Raw genomic sequence first — 21,615 nt, forward strand, 5'->3', positions numbered from 1 at the left:
TTTATCTGACGCAGCCAAGAGAAATATAAAGGCATTTTTTATACAAATATGTTCAAATTAGCTATGCAGACACACATGGAAACAAACGCTGATTTAGTCTGTCTTTGGCATGAATACATATCTATTTAGAGCTATTAATTTTTTCAATCACTGATTGTTCTGTTAAATATAACAAAAATAAACAATGATAGATCTTTTAACTAAGAAGTGGGAGTTACTGCCCACACCAGGTTATAAGGTGTTGGACACTTAGAAATGAAAATAACAAAATAAAAAGGGAGAGAGAGTGAGGGAGAAAGAGAGGAAGAAAGAGGTAGACAAGATTCATGGCCATTCTTATGTGATTTGTGCATGTTCACTTCGTGTCTATGTGTAAGAAAGAACGCATGTCTGAGTGTGTAGTGAATTAACTTTCATACACCCTGGACACGAAAAACCCAATCATTTTTTCATTAACTGGTGTAGGGAATCGGGCCAGGCAAGCGCAAGCTAATTACCCTTTGCCAGAGGGGCCAGTAGAGGGAGGCAGGGAGTGCCAGCTGCCCAGTGCAGTGGTCTCAAAGCTTGGTGGGAGCACAAGGGGCCTCAGTAGACTTGTATTAGATTAGAGAGGCGGATTGTTTGCAGTGTTATTTTCGTTAAAGAAAACTGAAATAAAAAACTAAACAATATTGTTACCTGAAATAAAACCAAAGACATAATTGAAAAAAATAAATAAAAAAATACTGAACTAAGAACAAACTAAAATAAAACAAAAATGACCACTAACATGGTATATTATCAAATTTGAAGATTCTGATTAATTGTTCATTTTGATTTTATTCTGATTTTTTTATTCTGATCTGATTCTTTAAGTGACCATTTCTGGAGACTGCATATTCACTCCAGTAGGTGGCGAAAAATACGCGTTTTTAATGTTATGAACAACTCATTCAATCATTGACTCAACTGATTTGTTAAAAAATTAAGCCATTCACCACCGAAACAATAGAAGTGGACAAGAATGGTTCATTCACTTAAAAAATTTGTTCAAAAACACTGATTCATTTAACAGAGTATTTATAGCACTGCAAAAACTGGAGTTGTGCCTGATGCTTTGGCTCTTTTGGAACTGTTTTTACTAACGGATAAGACATGCATGAACAAATTAATAATATTAATGTTTAATTGTTTAATATTATTTACTAAATTTTGATTTGTATAAAAAAAAAACAAAAAAAAAACACAGCCATACTGGTATATGAAGCAACAGCACTCTTGCTCGTGTGATCTTGCTTAAATATACTGAAAAATTAAACTGAAACTAGAAAACACTTGAACTAGAACTAACACATCTAGAAAAAACAAAACAAAACTAACAGTCATAGAGTAAAACACGAACAAAAACTAAACTAAATTAAAAGGAAAAATTTAAAATGTAAAATAAAATAGATATTAAACAGAATAGAAAACAAAATGAAAAAAATCTAAACTATATTATACAACAGTTAGTTCCGGTCCTCGAATCTGATTGGACTGGATTGGTGTTCAAGGCTTTCCAAATAGTTGAGACGATTTTGATGCATTGTTCATTATGATTTCATTCACTGGTTCGTTCAGTGACCATATTTCTGGACATTGCATATTTACACCAGTACTGTAGATAAAAGGTGACAAAGGAGCGACTTTTATGTTTTGAAAAAGTCATTAAATCATTGCCAGCAAAACAATGGAAGTAAACAATAAGATAAGATTTGTTCAAAAACAAATATTTGTTTAAGAATGAAATATCGCTAATTCAAAACCAGAGTTGTGCTACATATTTTGGCTTCTTTTGGTATTATGTATATTTGCTGGTGGAGAAGAAATGTATAAACTAACTATTAATATTTAACTATTTCATATTAATTAAAAGGTTGTTGAACTTTTTTATAAAAGAAACAGCTGGTGCACGGAGCAACAGCACTCTTGTTTGTGTAATATTGCAAAATTTTAACTGAAACTAGAAAACACTGAAAAAGATTCACTAAAACTGACAGTCATAGAATAAAAAACTAAATAAAATGAACGAAAACGAAACTACCGGTAAATTAAAAGGACAAATTGAGAGAAAAAAAAAGAAGAGATGGAATAGAACGAAACTAAACAGAATAGAAAACTAAAAAAACTATAATAGCCCTGCATATATGCTTAGATCTGTGTAGGTGTGAGTGAGTACAGGGTCTTGGCTAGTGCGGAGAAGAGGGGCTCACCTTGCTGGGCAACCCTGCTTGAAGAGCCAGCTTTAGCTGGGGAAGAGCTCTTGGAGTGTGTACTGAAAGGTGATTGTCGAAAGTGGTCATCTACGAAAGTGCTGGAAACACACAGCACCACCATAAGAGTTAGAGTCACACTGATTTGCTAAATGTGAGAAGCAATAATGCTGGCAGCTGATAGGATAATCAGCAGAACTGATGCACAACAACCTACCTGTGTATACCAAATGATGCGTTGTCTTTGTTTTCGTGAGCTTTACTTACTTTCTCTGAAAAAGAAAAAAGTCAACTGACTAATTATATTAATTACTGATGAAAAACTAATACAACTGAGTAGAAATGACTTTTTTTGTGAAACAAATTTGTTACCAGTAGATGTAAAATGATATTTTTTTGTTTTTCTATTTTTTGTTAATCAGAATCTGAACAATTTTCACCCAAAAATGAAGATTCTGATATAATTTATTCACCCTCATGTTGTTTCTAACTCATATGACTTCCTTTCTTCTGTGCAACACAAAAGGAGATGTTGTAATGTTAGGGAGTGACAATAAAAAGTGAATGGTTACTGGGGCTTACATTCTGCTTAACATCTCCTTTTCTGTTCCACAGAAGAAAGTCTTACAATTTTGGAACAACATGAGGGTGAGTAAATGACAGATTTTAATTTTTGGGTGAACTGTCCCTTTAAGCAAAAACAAAATTTTGAAATATGTAACAAATTACCATTAATCCACATCATTGCAATAGTTAGATTTTTAAACCCATGTTTTGCCGAACTGCATTTAAAATGAACAAAGCATTTGACAAAAGAGAATAGTCTCTCTGATATGTCTATCTGTCTGTCTGTCTCTCTCTCTCTTCTGGTGGTCTGGTAATGACCTTGCTTCCTGGGTGGCACTTCCTAAGCTCACTCTCCCTGACACCCTCTCGGTCACATGGCTCACAGAGGATGGAAGGGCTCTCTGCGTTGCCATGACGATGCTGCACAGGAGCAAGAGAGGGAGAGAAAGAGAGAGAAAGACAAGGGAAGTGTGTGCAACTGAGTGTGCTTGAGCCAGAATGTTTGAGAACAATCTGAGGGAGTTGAGGGTTGAGGGCTTATTCATACACACTGTGCAGCTACACACTACTCCCATGGGGTGGGCGGGAGGATGCGAATGGCATGTGTGTGAGGTTTGTGTATAAATGTGTGTGTGAGGGGGGTAGATTTTGTTTTTGTGGCTTCCGAGGTGCTAGATGGCATTTAAAAAGAGCCGTAGCTGGCAGTAAGGAGCAGGTTTGTCTCTGCTAATCCTCAGAATATGCTTGGAAGCAAAGCTCAATCCTGCCACCATTTAACACCACAAATATCCTACCACTCTCTAGTGTGACAGTGCAGACGATGGAGAGGAAAATCTGAAGCCTGTCGCAGCAAAGAGTATATTTAAAATAAACAGCCTAGGACCTTGTTTACACCTGGTAGTAAGTATTTGGGTGATTCGATCACAAGTGGACAGCGTTAAATACTTTCGTGAATGGGATCTAAAACATTGATGATTGGATCACTAAAAGCACATTCAGAGATAGATAAAAACGCTTGTGCCCAAATCACAATTGTAGTGTAAACGCTATTTCGCATCCCGAATGACATCGAAGGACAGCCTACTCATTTGTCAATCAACCACTGCGCTAAAACAACCATTTAAAACTTTGACGGTTAGGCCTGTTTCACACTACAAGTGAAAGCAGTGTGTAAGCAGCGCATGTTTTTCCACGCCCATATTAACAAGTCTTAGTATTCATACTGGGTGAGTGAGCCGCGCATTGCCGTGTAGCAGGAGCGTACCAGACGTGACAGTGAGACTAGAATTTTGGTGCTGAGCCTATTTTTACTGTGCTGAATTCTGCAAAAAATACAGTGAACATGCACAACAAGCCCATTTAACCACATAATCTTTTGCAAAATAGCCTTTTATGAAGCAAAATGAAATACTGGAGTGAACTACTCACCATTTTTTTAAAAAGACATCTGATTAACTTGATGCAAGTTCCACACGCAGTGATTGGAACACAAACACCCTTTCTATTAATTAAAACTGAATGAATCCAGACATTTCAGCATTTTATAGCTACACTTTTTGTTCTCTTCTGTTTAGATTAATCAACATTAGCATGTAATGTGATCTCTCTCCTCAAGTACAGTGCTGTGAAAAAGTATTTGCAATTTAATTTCTTCTGTTTTTGTGTATATCTCATACTAAATTGTTTCAAAAATTCAAACAAAATCTAACATAAAACAAAGGCAATCTGAGTGAACACAAAATACAGTTTTTAAATGATAATGTTATTTATTTAAGCAAAAAAGTTATCTTATACCAACTTGGCCTGTGTGAAAAAGTTTTTGCCCCCCTTAGTTACTAAATCCCCAAATCTAAGAAACTGCATTCATAATGGGGTTCAGCTGGACTAGACACACCCAGGCCTGATTACTGCCAGCCCTATTTAATCAAATCAACACCTACATAGAACTTTTTCAGCAGCATGAAGTTGGCTAAAAGGTCTCACCCAGTAGCACACTATGCCAAGGTTGAAAGAAATTCCAGAAATGATGAGGAAAAAGGTGATTGAAATACATCAGTCTGGGAAGGGTTACAAAGCTCTGGGACTCAAAAGAACCACAGTGAGAGCCATTATCTTCAAATGGAGAAAGCTTGGCACAGTCGTGAACCTTCCCAGAAGTGGCTGACCTTCCAAAATTCCTCCAAGAGCACAGTGACGACTCATCCAGGAAGTCACAAAAAACCCAAGGACAACATCCAAGGAATTGCAGGTCTCTCTCACATCAGTAAAGGTCACTGTTCATGACACTGGTCAAAAATGCAATTCATGAAAGAGTGGCGAGGCGAAAACCACTGCTTACCTAGGAGAACATTAAGGCTCGTCTAAATTTTGCCAGAACACACCTTGATGATCCTCAAAGCTTTTGGAAGAATGTTCTGTGGACTGATGAGTCAAAATGGAATTGTTTGGAAGACAGGGATCCCGTTACATCTGGCATAAATCAAATGCAGAATTCCACAAAAAGAACATCAAAAAGAACATCATACCATGGTGGTGGTAGTGTGATGTGTGGGGATGCTTTGCTGCTTCAGGGAACTTGTAATAATTGAGGGAAACATGAATACTGCTCTCTACCAGAAAATCCTAAAGGAGAACATCCGGTCCATGAGTTGAAGCTCAAGCGCAACTGGATTATTCAGCAAGACAATGATCCAAAGCATAGGAGTAAGTCCACCTCTGAATGGCTCAAAAGAAGCAAAATTATAGTTTTGGAGTGGCCTAGTCAAAGTCCTGATTTGAACCAGATTGAGATGCTGTGGCAGGACATTAAACAGGCAGTTCATGCTTTAAAACCCTCCAATGTGGCTGAACTAAAGCAGTTCTGCAAAGAAGAGTGGGCCAAAATTCCACCACAGCATTGTGAAAGGCTGATCTCCAGTTATTGGAAGTTGTTGCTGCTAAAGGTGGCACAACCAGCTATTTAGTTTAAGGGGGAAGTCAGTTTTTCACATGGGTGATATAGGTGTTAGAAAACTTTTTTAATTCAATAAAAAAAAAAATATATATATATATATATATATATATATATATATATTTAAAAACTGTATTTTGTGTTTACTCAGGTTGCCTTTGTTTTATGTTATATCTTGTTTGAAGATCTAAAACAATTTAGTATGAAAAATAAACAAAAATAGAAGAAATCAGGACAGCACTGTATATTAGATTTCACACGATCAAATTCATAATAATTCTCAATGGCCAACTCCTAATAATCATATTAAAATTAATAGCCATTATTAAAAGAAATATTTAAAATAGTATTCACTTACTATACAGTGTGTAAGCTCATCTCAAGCCTGCCACTGTAGTTACGCTGCAGTTATGCTGCAGTTTTGTGTGCTCACTGCTTTGGCTTGCTGCAGGCCCGGTTCCAGATCAAAATTGCTGAGGGTGCTTCTGTAAATAGTGAGGGTGCTCTGTATAAAAGTGGAAATGTACTGTAATTATTATTATTATTATTTTGATGAAATCATGTTAAATTCTTACCTTGATATTTACTAAACAAACTACACTGACTTTGTTTAAAAAAATTTTTTTTTTAATATTATTTTTTATCTTTTATAGCTACGTTTTCTTTGCGCATGAATGCTGCAAGTGATATCGGTAGATATGGAGTTATATTTGTGCCACAGTTCTTAGCACGCAAGATGGTATTTTGAGCGTACAAAAATCTTCTGTGTGCAAGATGGTATTTTGAGCATACAAAAAGGAATTTTGCAGGTTATGAAAAGTTTTGTAAAGCAATGTATCTTCTTGCAAAGATGAGGTCATCCTGAGCAAATCAATTTTGCACTCGAATAATATTTATTTGAATGTAAATTTGCACAGAATTCTGAAATGTTTGTAACTCCATAGTTTTCAGCATGTGCAAGGCATCACACACTCTCCTCTCATACCCACTCAGCGTGCACTCACAGCTTTGACTGTTTGCTTGCTCACCAGGATCACAGCATTACAATGTGCCAGAATTTCAGAATTTTTTAACTGGCTGATTTGATCACCAATCCTACTACTAATCAAAACAGGAGGAAGAGGAGAAGGGGATTTTTTTTAAGGAAATGTGTAAAACTATGACCACACGTAAATAGCCATTTTGTTGACTTTTTTTTATTTAACCTTTATTAAACTTTTATTTTTATTTTTATTATTCTGTACTCTGAAGTCACACTGAAGAAGGCCTTGGGCTGAAACGTCTGTTTTTATTCCTCTACTTTTAGGCAATAAATAACCAATATTTTTTGTAAGACATTTCCAGAGTTCAGATCTTCCTTTTTTTCTCTCTCTCCTGTAAAAATTGTACTCTGTCAATAGGTATTACTAGCTATCTAACTATATGGTCTTACTAGCTTACTAGCTATCTAACCATTACTAGCTCTCTTATTATGGTCTATATTAACTATATTCATTTTAACTTAATCTGTCCCATGTGCAAAACTCTTTAAGACTAACATAATAGTGTAGTTTTGGTGGAATTTAATTTGACTTTTATCTATCCAACCAGATATTCTGAGAAAGCAGTTTATTAAAATAAATGTGATCAGATTACAGTCTACCATGGATCAGCAACTGTCGAACCTTCTTCTTCTTTTTGTTATAATTAAATGAAATATTATTTCCTTTAATAAACATTAATGTTATTTTGTCCACCCTCTTTAGTGTGTCCTTTTCCATTTTCTCATGGCCTATATGTCAGGTGTGATGACAGCCTTGTGTATTATAAACATTATGAATATTATAAATATTGCATAAATTAACATATTCGATTCAATTCTATTCTTGATATTAAGTTTGAAAAGGTGCTTATGTTTGCAATTCAAAGCTGTTGCAATTCAATCTTAAAATGTTCAGTTTGCTGTTTTTAAATGTTTATGAATCCTACCACTACCCTTATGGCTAAACTGATTAATGAAAAGAATAAATTAAATGGGGTAAATTAAATGCACATTATATTGAAACTCAATTGTTTTAAATTGCAAAAAGTCAAAAACATTTTTAAATAATTCCTTGGCATTACATGATCCTACTATACTTTGAAAAACATACATTAAGTTAGTTTAGCCTTAAAGTATTCCTGGTATGTCTATAATCCACAGGGTAAATATCTGTTTTAATGATAACTACAGTATACAGTATATACATACGTGTGTACTGAACTTGGAGCATTGTGCCTATTGGCTCTTCTGATGCATTTACACTGAAATGTTCACAGTTGCTGTAGCTACCTCTACTGTCCAATCGCAGAATGCTTGTAAGCAGCGCCTAATAGCCAATCCTGAAACAGGAGGAAGGACTTGTTGGAATAAGTGGAAAAGCAAGCAGTCTAAAGTTCTAAGCGCATGAATAGTACATACAAGGAGAGAGAGAGCGAGTGAGATCTTGCACACGCAAAAAACAATGGAGTAACATAAATGTCAGAATTCGGTGCATATCTTGAAAGGGTGCTTAGCACCCTCAAGCACCCCCGTAGAACCAGACCTGGCTTGAGATTTGAAACAAGTGCGAAAGAAATCTGAAAATGTGAAAAAGTGCATACATATACACTCACACAACTTCACAGATCATGTGTTCAACATCCAAAGTTTACTAAATACAGATACTCCATTAAAATAAGAATTTTGCTCAAAACATCACGTTTGTGTTTGGATTAAAACTCAAGTACATCTGGGAGAAATGGTGAACCAATAGGTGTGTGCTGATCATGTGATGTTTGCTTTCAGAAGAGGTGGAATTCAGGTAGACAGATGATTGAATTTTACATAAAATAATTAGAAAAATTGTTCATTTGAAAGTGTTATATGCTGCTTAAAACAGTGCCTGCTTTGTGTACAAGAAGAAAGTCCAATAAAAGCCTGTTATTTTAATAACAAAAAATATATGATATAAACATGGTGTACTGTTGTAAGAACACAGATTTGTGAGAGCTTAATGGAACAGAAGGCGTCAAAATAAACACCTTGGTAATGGCATACTACCATACTAATCTTACTATTTCTGCCATAGATTGATATAGCAGTAGTAGTAAGAGTAGTGTGTGAAGTATGCCATTGCCGATGAAACACAAGCCCAAAAGACATTTGAGACACTTTACTACCAGGTGTAAACTAGGGGTGCAAATAAATATCATATCGTATTGTATCGTACGATACGACGCTCACGATTCACTTCCATATGTATCGTAAGATACATCCACAAACACATTATAGTGTAATTAAAACCAAGCAGTGCAACATTGAGAGCTGTGAAACAGTCTTCCCCCTGGAGAGGCGGCGCTGAGCGCTCACAGGAAAACACTGCAACACACTCACAATACATAGGTGAGAAGATTGATGGCAAACGTGAAGTAGATTGTAGCGTTACAGCTTCTCAAATTTTCCAAACAACGGTGTCATGTCCCAGCACAACAGTACATCAAACATGTCCTTTTATTTACGCCGACATCAATGACATTTTCCTTGCTACAGTCAATTTAGCTTTCTCATTAAGGCATGATTTTCTATAAAGCTGCTTTGAAACGATGTGAATTGTGAAAAGTGCTATGCAAATATCAATGACTAGAGTGTTCATTTTACTCAAGAAAAACATGAAAGGGGGCCTGTGTAGCTCAGCGAGTATTGACGCTGACTACCACCCCTGGAGTCGCGAGTTCGAATCCAGGGCATGCTGAGTGACTCCAGCCAGGTCTCCTAAGCAACCAAATTGGCCCGGTTGCTACGGAGGGTAGAGTCACATGGGGTAACCTCCTCGTGGTCGTGATTAGGGGTTCTCGCTCTCAGTGGGGCGCGTGGTAAGTTGTGCGTAGATCACAGAGAGTAGCATGAGCCTCCACGTGCTGTGAGTCTCCGCGGTGTCATGCACAGCGAGCCACATGATAAGATGCGCGGACTATCTCAGAACTGAGACTTGTCCTCCGCCACCCAGATTGAGGTGAATAACCGCGCCACCACGAGGACCTATTAAGTAGTGTGAATTGGCCATTCCAAATTGGAAGAAAAGGGGATAAAAAAAATAAAAAAAAAACATGAAAATTGTCATAATAGATTTTCTCAACAATAAAAATAAAAATAAGTGCTGATGTTTAAGTTACTTTATAGAGCTGTTTTTTGTTGCCAATATCAGACAATGTTGTGTCATTTATTATTATTTATGTCGAATCCTTGAATAATTTTGAGCGAAACATTATTGGGCACAGTTTTTTTTTTTTTTTTTTTTTTTTACATGCCTAGTGCAAAAAGGCAAATTATGTCATCTGAATGCTTGCGATCCAATCACCTAAAACAGATCTGATTTCCAGGTCCAAATACATGGCCTTTGTTTCATAAATGCCCTCTATTTCAACTTACCAGACAGTTTGAAAAGCAGCTCAGAGGCCATTTTGACTGATATGTCCTGGGAGAAGAGGTCATTTTGAGGGCGGGGCAAATGATCTGGGAGGTTGACCATTGGTTCCTTCTTTTCACATGCCCCTAAAGTGCTGAAGCCCAGCAGATGAGAGGAGGGTGGAGCCAATTCAGTGGGTGGGTCCACTTCCATAGGCTCTGCCTTCACCAAGACTTTCTGGATGCAGGTGTCTTTGTTATTCTCTGAAAAAACAAAGAAATCAAAATTAATTTTATTGTACATTACAAAAGTAATCATGCTAGTAAACGGAAATTTTCTTATAATGAGAACAGAATCGTTTGATAAAATGATAAAACAGGTAAATCAAAAAGTAATAGCACACAACCAAGACTTAAAAAGAGGTAGGGATCAGAATATCACAGAAACTAAGCAACCACCTATCAATATCGTAGTAACCACCCAGAACACACTAGCAACCACACAGCAACATCCTAGCAACTACAACACCCTTCTTTGAAACCTATACTGTCTTTATTAAGGTGAAAGTTATTAACTAGGGCTGGGTATTGATACAGATTTCCCGATTCAATCCGATTCCAATTCACAAGCTCTCGATTTGATTTGGATTTCGATTCAATTAAATATAGATTCATATGGGTTTATTTCAGTTATAATGTCCCTTTTGCTTACATACAGTGTAAAAGAAATTCTCTCCCAGCGAATGCTGTTAATTATACAGGGGACCTTTTAACTAGGTTCATTAGAAAAATATTAATTATACTAATTATATTTTTTACTTTTTCGTCATTTTGGTCACATTTTGGCTTTTTAAAAATGAACAAATAATGTATTCAATCAATAAATAAGATATTATATTTCATATATTATTTTTGTTTCATGTTTATTGTTAAATTGCATAATTTGTACTATTTACAAGTATTTACATTGATTTGTTGAACATGTGCTAAAACCGGTACTGTCTCTTTAACAAAAAACTGCATTTCTGTAAACAGCATTTTTAAATGAGCACATGTTAACTACTCGAATGGCTTTACCTCATCTGTGCGATGCATGATTAGAATTAAATGTTGTTGTTTTTTTTTTGTTTTTTTTTTATCAACAACTGACTGTAAAGAACAGAAAGGGTATTAAAAGAGACAGTATTCAATGACAAATCATTTGCATGGATCTCATCTTGGACAAACATTACATGGAACAACCTTTACTCTCAACATGCTGTGAAAGGATCTCGCTGCTGAAAACTTCATGACAAAACTACACAATTACTGGTGAGTAAAGTGTAAACATTTACCAGCCAGTTGACAAATATATTCACTTTAGTCTAATAGCATGAAATTTGGTTGCACCTGCGAGTGATTTCCTCTCATTGTAGAGGGTTGCGCATTGAGTGAAAGATCGATCTTGGGATTTAAGAATCGATATCGGGATTTAAGAATCGATATCAAGATTGTTCAAATGCAGATTGTGATGCATCGGGAAAACTATATTTTTACACACCCCTATTATTAACACAATTAAGGCACGATTCTGTACCCCATTAGCTCTCTGGCCGATGGCAACTCACTGTTATATGCTACGTATTTCAATTTGAGCCTTTTTTGTCTGCTGTGTGACTCATTTGAGTTTTAAACTGCTAGTGAGACAAGGACATCATTGAGATAAGGCTTTTACCAAAGTCAGTTAAAGTTGAAACAGATGTCTATAATTTAAAAAAAAAAAAAAAAGGTTTGAAATCTGGTCAAAATGAGTCAGAATGACCTTTTCTTATTCACTGCTAAGCCAGGGCCCAAAAGAAGGAGTAAAGGCTAATACAAACCTACTCTCACCAGAATCAATTGCTAGTCTGTCTCTTAAAAAAGTGGACTATAATCAATCGAACAAATGCCAAATTACAAAAACAATTCGGATACACATTGTAACGGGACTGGGCTGAATACCCGTGGGGTGTGTGTGTGTGTGTTTTTTTTGTACATTTTGTGGTCATAAAATGCTGTGGTGTAGAACACAACAATGAGGGGTGAGCTAGACAGTATATTTACAAACATCTGAAGGTTTCAGGAACTTTCTATGGTTAGCCTAAAACACAAGCTCGAGTGAGATGCCAATGTCATGAAAGGACAAACAAGACATTCAGTGAGCTCATAGGTCTCGACGGTTATTTTAATGAAAACCAGCACTTGTAAACTCAGTCTGTCTTTTTGATATAGGAAAATAAGGGGTCTGTTCCCTTTTTAAAGCTAAAGTGTGTAATTTCTTCACCTCTAGTGGCATCAAATGGAGCTGCAAAATTAATGTTTGGCTACGTTCGCAAGTATACTAGCATACTACTCTTACTATTTCTGCTGTATATACAGTTTTCAAACAGGTTTTTATGAACACTCTCCCATCTTCCATTGGTCAAACAGACATATAGCCCCTCCCCAAACTCATGCTGTTGAGCCAGGCTGTCGGGCTGAATGCTCTTTAAAAAACAATGAGCAATATTTTGATAGCGCCACAAAGACGAAGTGTTCCACTTTTCAAAGAAACTTAAACTACAAAATTACGAGGGGACATTACAGATGAGATCTAAGTTGTTTCGCCCACATAGCAGAGGCTAAATGGAGATCAAATGGAGACTCCTGCTTAAATCTCCTGCTTCTCCTAAAAAAAAAGACCCAAGTAATCTCACATGTGTCTGTCTAGAGTTTTAGAAGTCTCCACAATGTCTCAAACCGTGCCTAGATTTGCCAAAATACCAAAGACTGCAAACAAATGTCAGAGATTTCAATGAGAACTCTTTTGAACATTTTACCATTTATCAACAAATTATTCCAAATACTATAATTTAAAGACCACATAATCTGAGCTATTCTATCCACATTAATTTTTATAGCTCTATCCTTTTACAGTATGTCAATAATTGTCTTAAATGCTTCTATTTTTATTTCTCCTAAGACATTTCAGGAGAAACATCTTAACTCTGATGTGTGTTTATCCTTCAATCAAACATAACTAAGATCTCCAATAAATCTCCTTTGGGAGCTATATAAGAGCAACCTCTGTGCAATTAAATTGTAGGCATGTATATGAGGAAGTATTTTAACAGAAAATTACACACTTTAGCTTTAAGATGGTGAATAAAAGAGGTTAGAAATCCTTGCAGAACTTTAGCCCGTTTCTCTTATCAGATAAGACGCTGACAGTATTTATAGCCGAGCAGTAGATGGCATATGCTTCTCAGAGGTTGCCAAGCTTGATTAGACAGCTGGGAATGGGGTGGAGGGGTGTAATCATATGAATTTTGTCTGGCAGAGGAGAAGGGTGCAGGAGATTGTGGGCAGGACGTGTGACCTCCACCCCTCCCATTAACAGAGAGCGTTACTGTGCACGGTCTGTCCGAGTGTTGTTGTAGGGCTCTGACTTAGACTGTGCGTGAGCACAGTGCATTTTTACATTGTGCAAGTATTCATGTGTGTGTTGGGGGGGTCAGTAGTGTGCCCAGGTGTCATGAGCTTGAGGACGCAATGCCACAAGAGGAAACTGACAACCACTAGCCCATTAATCCCTTAATAAAGTGCCTGGAGCCAGATTGAGGGCCGGGGTCATTTAGGGGACACATAGTCTCACAACAAATACACACAGAGCGATGCACACTCGCCTCGGGATCACCGACGTCAGTAACTGCTTTCAAATGCATCTATACACAAGTACACAGAAAGAGTGATATAGAGAACAGGTCACCGAGGGTAAATTTGCTGACATACTGTGAACACGCTTCTAATCTGCAGTGTTTTTAAAGCCTACAAAATAACCAGTGTGTTAGACATACTATGGTGCCACAAAGTGTTTGGACAATTAAGCTATATTTAAAAATGTTTAAATGTATTTTTTCATCTTATAACAAAATATCAAACCCAGCAAAAAACATTTTGACACTGTCTGGTTGTCTGCTAAGACAAATGTGTGAACTTGAGGGGAATTGACTGGAATTGAAATTCACTTTGGGACAATTTGGTTACCAGTACTGGAAAAAAAAAAATGGCTCAGAAAAGTGTATATAGTTCTGAGAAAAGGCCTTGCACTTAATTTGTTTGCAGATGCCACTTGGTTTGATGTTTTGATTCTAATGCTATAAAATGAATAAAATTTTAGGTGTGACCTAAGTGTGCAAAAGTGTCCAAATACTTTTTTGGGGCCACTGTGTGGTCAACCACACAAAATAGCCATATTGTAAAATATATAAATACAGCAGTGGTGATTTCTCAGGGCCAGCAAAGCCTTCTCTGCTGGCGTAACATGCCTTATAAAGAAATATTTTTTCATCCTTTCATTCTCATTGACCTTTTTGCCTATGTATTTACTATCACTTTCCACTCCTAAACAAACGAATAGCAAAAAAAAAAAAAAGTTTATCAAATCAGAATTTACTCCTCGATGCTTACAAGTAAAGTGTGACAACTGTTTCACAAATCGCATGCCCGAAGCCATGCTTCTTAGCCGAAGCAGCACATGAGTCTGATCTCCACCCCGTCAGGCCTTCAGAATTTCCACAGAATCCCTCAACACTGCAGAGTATAGGCATCTAAAGTCAAATTGTCAGATTCATCAGCCAGTCAGATTGATTTAATTGTTCTTCCTGGGTGTGGTCTTTAGGATATGTCCCAGTCCAGGCCTTCTAGCTGGCCTTGAGTGACGCAATCACGTTTTAAGTGATGAGCGTAATTTGAAAGCGAAGAGCACGAGATGCTTACAAGTCGGCTGTCATCACTGCTGTTATTGCCGCTGAGAAAGAGATCCTTATGGATTTAAAAACCTTAGATGTTCTGCATGATCCTGCTATTGATAATTAAACAGGAAATGAGGGCTGATTTTCACTTCAAGCTAATTGATAAGTGCTTTTTGCATTGTTATAGCAACATCAGGAGTTTTCTAAGTGTAAATTAGGCTGCTTGAGCATTCAGTGTCGGATCAAGTTTTGAAAAGTAACCGTGTACCCTGACAAAACAAAATTTATTGCAAGCAAAATTTAAATTGCAAATATTATTAGAGAGATTTTTCTTGGTATTAGACCTCCTTGGTTCTGGCTTTCGTGCGTGGATATGTTTTTAAAATGTCAATTGGTATTATTAGTTGACTGCCACGTAATGTATGATAGGCATACGGTGTCTTATTCATTGTGAAACTGTGTTTTCTTAATTGCATGAATCGCACTGAAGGCCTAGACTTAAAATGCACGGGCCGCCACTGAAATACAGGATGGAACAAACATGAACTAGTGCAAAACTAACCCAACATACACACACACGCGCGCGCGCACGCTCATATTAAAAGTGCACTGAGGGGGCCTGGGTAGCTCAACAAGCCACGTGATAAGATGCGCGGATTTACGGTCTCAGATGCGGAGGCAACTGAGATTCATCCTCTGCCACCCGGATTGAGGCGAGTCACTATGCCACCATGAGGACCTAGAGCACATTGGGAATTGGGCATTCCAAATTGGGGAGAAAAAAAAAAAAAAGAAAGTGCACTGGTGCAGGGGGGTTAAACTGAGGTTGTCTAGCCATCTAGTCTATCAAACATTTCTGCCTGTTTCTCTTGTATTAGCGCTGTGAGTCTTACACCATCACAAACTCATGTCAAACAACAGAAAACACATTTGCTCAGGCTAAGCAGTTAGAGCATGTTCCACAGACATTTTGGGCTGGTGTGCTCATGAGGAAGATGCAGGCTCAAATCTGGCCTGCATTGTGTCCCGATTCCATTACCACTATCTCTCCCCTGCTAAAAAGACCAGCACATAAAATTAGATTATACTGGTTAGTGCTGGTCTAGCTGGTGATCGCCAGCAAAAGGATTAATGGTATTTTTGGTGAAACTGGTTTACTGAAGAAGTCTTGCTTGTAAAGGTAGTTAAGAAGCCTGGTGGGGATGTGAGTACTCTATGATGGGGATCAGCGTCCAAAACAGAATGTATGATGGTGACCAGAAAAGCTGGTCTTTTCAACAGGGTCCTAAATAATTTCTTGTCTCTGTCAATAAAAGGTGGCAGGAGACCAGATATGCATACCAGAGGTCTCCAATCAGCAGACCACATTCCAGAGTTCCAGAGTTTATTATTAATGTAATTATGAACATAGCATTTTTTCTCCACACAGATATAAAGCATCTGAAATGGTGTATAAACTATAAAAAGATGCATTTCACGATGTATTAATTCAAGAATCATAATCACAGAAAACAATGAATCAGTTCTATTTATCTGCTGCTTTTTGATTCTCGTGCCTAGAGGTGAGAAAACGCTATTCTGGCAACGTCACAGTGTAGAGACATCTACCATAGTTTGTCCGGTTGCCCAGGTTCACTAATAAAACAGCCAGTAAGAGTGATTGTTAACAAACATGTGAAAGGAGATACTACTTATGGTAATAATGGTTATTCCTTATTAGTATTATACTTTTATTTAAAGTAACACTTTATTTTCTCATCTTAAGGAGTTTTCCTTGCTACAGTCACTTTTGGCTTGTTCACTTGTGCTTCGAAAGGCACCATTCCATCCTATAAAAGCACTACAGAAATAAAGTATAATTGAATTAATAAATAGAACTCAATAAATATTTGCAATTCTGTACTTAACAAAGCAGCAGGTCTTGAAGAAAGTAATACATTTTTACATTTTTAAGATTATTATTTCTTACTTTTACAAGGTATTATAGCTGCCAATCAAAACTTTACTGAAATGCACAATAATGTAAGTTATGATGGTTCTGACATTTGCTGGGAAGTAAATTTAGAAACCAGACCTCTTGAAAATTTAATTGAACACCCCTAATAAATACAGTATTTCATCACGTCATCAGTAAACTGCAACATCTAAGTGTAGTTTATAATGGATGCATTTTTAAAATGATCTGTGTAATTACATTACGTGACTACATTCACCCTGCCATATTTCTACAATGAACATCTCAGAGGTGTCAGATGAAGGTTGGTGACAAAGACATTGCCGCAAACTTCATAACCCTAATTTAGACAATGAAGACATGAATCAACCATTGTTCCTGATGCAGCCATTTGGCATACTTAACAATCTGACAGGCCTTAGAGCATTAGTCATTCAACACATGCAAACCCCCCTCATCACGTGCACTTTGATGCACTGTAGAGTAGCTCGAGAACATGAAATCAGAGATGGAGAGAGAGGTAGACAAAGAAAATGTATGCACACAGAAGGGGTGCCCATAGGGAAAATGAGTGGGGGTACAATCATAAGTAAGAGGAAATAAAGATTGAAAGAGAGAGGAGAGAGAGACAGAGGAAAGGAAAAAGCAGAGTATTAAAAAACAAAACAAAAAACATGCACCAGTGGGAAGACTTCAGGTCTTTTCCAAAACCTACTGCCCACATCGGCAGCTGCCTTCTAAAAACAGAAGTATTTTATGTTTTTTTCGTATGCTGCAGCATCCCGCACGCGATACACACTATATACATTTCATCCTTAGCACAGTGCACAGCCCAGTTTTTCTAGCCTCAAGTTCCTGTATATGTCTGTGTGCATCATCTGTGCACGTGCCTGGAGTTGACCGTACTACAAAGCGTCAGAAAGCAGTCATAGTGCACATGGTGTTGAACAGGTCCATACGGACTCACGGTTAAAAGAGTATACTTTGAAAGACTAGAATGCCCAAACATGCGCAAAGAGTAATGGCACAAGGGATAACAAAGTATACACTAGCCTTAAGACAGCATCGTAACAGACAGAACCACATCAGTAGTTTTGGAGTGCTCTGTATAGCCAGAACTCATAACACAAATAGCATTCCTTATGACCTCCACTCACAATTCATTCCAACAGAATTTGGCATTACTATGTTAAACATGTAAGTTTATGTTAAATGTTATGTTAAACTGCTAAGTTTACGACCAACCTGTCAGCTTTGTGGAATCATCCTGTTGGAATCATCACAATGTTGTAATACACAAAATACATAGGACACAAATATGGGGGAAAAGTAGTTCATTTTTAATTAGGTTTATGTATTTTTATCAACAGTTTTTGGTACTGAACGAAATAAATGATAATATTTTAAATCAACATTTCTCTCGCTTTGTTCGCCATCTTAGATTTATTTTTCACTGACCTCATCGCATCGCATCGCATTCACTGCATTCACTACTTTTTGGAACAGAGCATTAGTAAAGGAAAATCTAGAGATGATGAAGAAGAAGATGACAGAGAGAGAGAGAGAGAGAGAGAGAGAGAGAAAGATAGGAGAAGGATAGAGAACGAGTTTGTTGAACAGCTGCCGAACAGTCTCTCAATAATTCATCACATCATGATGCAACACTCACCTCAGCTGAGCCAGAGAGAGTGTGAGAGAATCACTGCTACTCATGGCCCAAAAGAGGCTACTGTAGGGATGCTGGTACTGTGCGTGATGGAGGAAAATGTCAAAAAGCCATGCAGGCCTCACAGTGGTTTCATTTTATGTCTTCTTCAGGCAATTTTGTAAAATACATGTGGTGCGGATAATGTTTCAAACTAGGGATGGGTCAGGATTGTCAACAAGTCATCCAACAACTAACTAGTTGATTAGTGAGGTCAAAATCTGTACTTAGATTTATTGCTTTGATGTTTTTAGCTGCGGTGCTTCAAAGACTCAAATCACCTTCTGTGTACTATAAGTACTATAGCCCTACCACATGACTTGCGTTGGGGTTCCAACGCACCACTCATTGGCTACCATCAAATGAAAAGCACTGCAGAGAACGTCTCATTTTGGTTTTAGCGCTGTGACTGGCCACCTAATGATACGTCATCTGAATTGTTGGGTAATCATTGGCGGCCACTTCAAAAGGTCAACGGCAACAGGGTCAAACTTGAAACTGTTCGAATTTTGAGTGCCGCATTACAGCGCTTGCCGTAAGCACAATGCAGTGGTGGGGTTAACACTAAAGCTGACAGTTCACTCGAGGCCCTTGCATTCTGAAATTCCATCACAGAAAGTTCATCACGCAAATTTCCTGATTGCGGATTCTCATCGAGATAACTGTATTTCGCACAAGAAATTTTGCAATCAAGGGTCAGTGTGACCAAGACTTAAATCTGACTTGTTAAGGTATGATTCTTAGGTGTGATTTGTGAGGTCATGGCAAAGCAGCCCAAAGCCCAAAGCAGCTCCTGTGGTTGGCCTGGCTCTTGTAGCCTTATTGCCAGGATCTATGATGATGCCTCTAATTGGTTGTGGGTTTAATAACTACGGCCAAGATCCTGGTAGAGAAGGAGGAGATGACCTGGGCTGCATTTCCCAAAAGCAATGCAAGCTTAAGTTGATTGTAGAGACCTTTGGTGCCAATGGTTTCTATGATCTACTTAGCTTACAATGCTTTTGGGAAATGCAGCCCTGGTCAAGAAACAATCCTCCTGGGAAAAAAAGCTGCACTTGGATGTATCTCATCCATAGAGACAGAGACAGGTTGCATTGTGGAGGATGAGAGAAAATCAGTCCTCTCTTAGGTCTCAAGTACTCCCCGGTGCAGCACCGCATCAGGGTCCATCTGCTGAAACCCAGGAACCATCAGTGCAGAGGGACCAACACAGCAGTGGTAATTAGCCCCAGGATGCAAACAGCTAGCATCAAACAGATGTGGGGGAAGTCGACACATTGTTAACTGGTTTGATGGGGGGTGGGGTGGAGAAGGTGACCTACTTTGAATCAAGTGATGCAACACTTCAAAACGGGAAGCTGCAATCTATACCATGAAAAATACATTTATATCTTAAGGCATTCTTACTGATGTCTTGTAAAAAGCAGCATAATGGTGCGTCCACACTACACATTGCGCTCCATACACTTCCATTCATACTCATCCAACAGCGGGAGACCAGAAACACAAGCTCATGCAAATAAATTTTGTGTTTGCTGCATACAAAAGTTCAAGCTTGGCGAACTTGTATAACAAGAAGATATGTGACAAACAGAAGATCTAAAAACATCACACACTGACCTTTTAAGATTAATACAAAGAATACATGTTTAAAACTGCTTGTTTTTAATTGTTGAAGGAAAGTGAGTAGATGGTATATTTTAACATTTTGAATATAATATTATTTGTTATTTTAGATTTATTATTTATTAAAGCACTCGAGCGTGACTGCATATATATAACAAGTCCTTTGTGGTGTCCGAAGGAATTTTACATGCTCAAAGAATAACCGCAGCTTAAATATATTTCCCCCATTTTTATATTTATTGCCACAACCAGGGCTGGTGGATTTTGTTTTCCATGACTTTCACACAATCTCACCATGAACTTATTACAGGGACAATCCTCTGGGACACAATGGTGCTGGCTCATGGCCATATGTGTTTGCAAAAACATGAGTGTAAGTACATGATAACAATTCTCATTTTTGGGTGAATTATCCCTTTAAGAATAAGCAAGGGGGTTGCCAAGACATCCTCAGTCAGCAGGGTAGTCTGGTTATGAGCATATGAGTAAGACAGTGATGACCTTCCCCCGACTGACCTCTCAAGACTGCACCACTGCATCACATGCACACACAAAGAACCACAGACGATGTCATTATTTCCATGGCATTGATCCCCAGCCTGCAACTAGTGGAGCACGGCTTTTTAGATCCACTTGGTTGCATGTCTGCACTCTGCTGTGGCCGTGCTGAGACGGATCTGCGAGGCCATGTTGTGTAAAACTGCCTCACGGCTTGACAACAAACGGGCTAATTGGTCCCTGTTCCTGGCCTCTGGAGACGAGAAAAGAAAAAGTTTGAGGAAACACATCCTGGAGGTGGGGTGTGTAGGAAAGAGACTCTCATGGTGGCTCACAGAGTGATGTGATGTGGGACGTCACAGAGATTTGTCATTGAGCTTTACACACTTATAGAAACACTCAAAGACACTGTGATGCCACTTTTCACCAACTGAGTGCTGGTGCCGGAGCTGATCTGGAAACATTTTGTCTATTTATACTGCAGAACCGGTGGCTCCGGAGGGAAAAACTACATACGCAACAGCCCCTAAAATGTGCAGGTCTCGAACTAGAAACCCCTAACGTCAGAGGCTGGGGGCATGATAACACTGAAAGTTTTCAAAACAACATCTCAGTCTAGCAAGGCAGATGCAAAACGAAACTAGATTGCACAAAACTTCACTCCCATTATAAACAATGAACCTTTTTACATTGCAAAAGCCCTCTGTGGCAATTAGACTCTCATTCAATTGACAGACATCCCGTTTCCATGCAGAGTGTCTTCAGCCACATTATTTTTCCCTGCCCCAGAATTTATTTGAATTTTAATTGTTTTTGGTATCCATTATTTAAAAAACTTCTGATGACTGCATAAAAACCAGATCATAATGGCGTAAATACACTGAATCAAATGTTAAAAATTATCTTTGAAACTTGTAAGACTTGTGAA

General features: G+C 37.9%; 1 protein-coding gene across 11 annotated transcripts in view; it reads right to left on the bottom strand.

The window, feature by feature from the left end:
• LOC127444830 (zinc finger protein 827-like) overlaps nucleotides 1-21,615 on the bottom strand; it is a 362,567-nt gene that overhangs the window by 281,459 nt on the left and 59,493 nt on the right. For all 11 annotated transcript variants that reach the window (XR_007897878.1, XM_051704383.1, XM_051704385.1 and 8 more), the window contains exons 6-8: nucleotides 10,178-10,417; nucleotides 2,449-2,503; nucleotides 2,232-2,332 (exon numbers count right to left, since the gene is read on the bottom strand). Coding sequence is in view for 10 of the 11 variants with exons in the window: in XM_051704383.1 (XP_051560343.1) it covers nucleotides 2,232-2,332; nucleotides 2,449-2,503; nucleotides 10,178-10,417 (396 nt within the window). In the remaining variant the exon portion in view is untranslated. The remainder of the gene's footprint in view (nucleotides 1-2,231; nucleotides 2,333-2,448; nucleotides 2,504-10,177; nucleotides 10,418-21,615) is intronic.

The sequence above is a fragment of the Myxocyprinus asiaticus genome, chromosome 8 (assembly GCF_019703515.2).
Source record: "Myxocyprinus asiaticus isolate MX2 ecotype Aquarium Trade chromosome 8, UBuf_Myxa_2, whole genome shotgun sequence".
In the NCBI taxonomy this organism is placed as follows: domain Eukaryota; kingdom Metazoa; phylum Chordata; class Actinopteri; order Cypriniformes; family Catostomidae; genus Myxocyprinus; species Myxocyprinus asiaticus.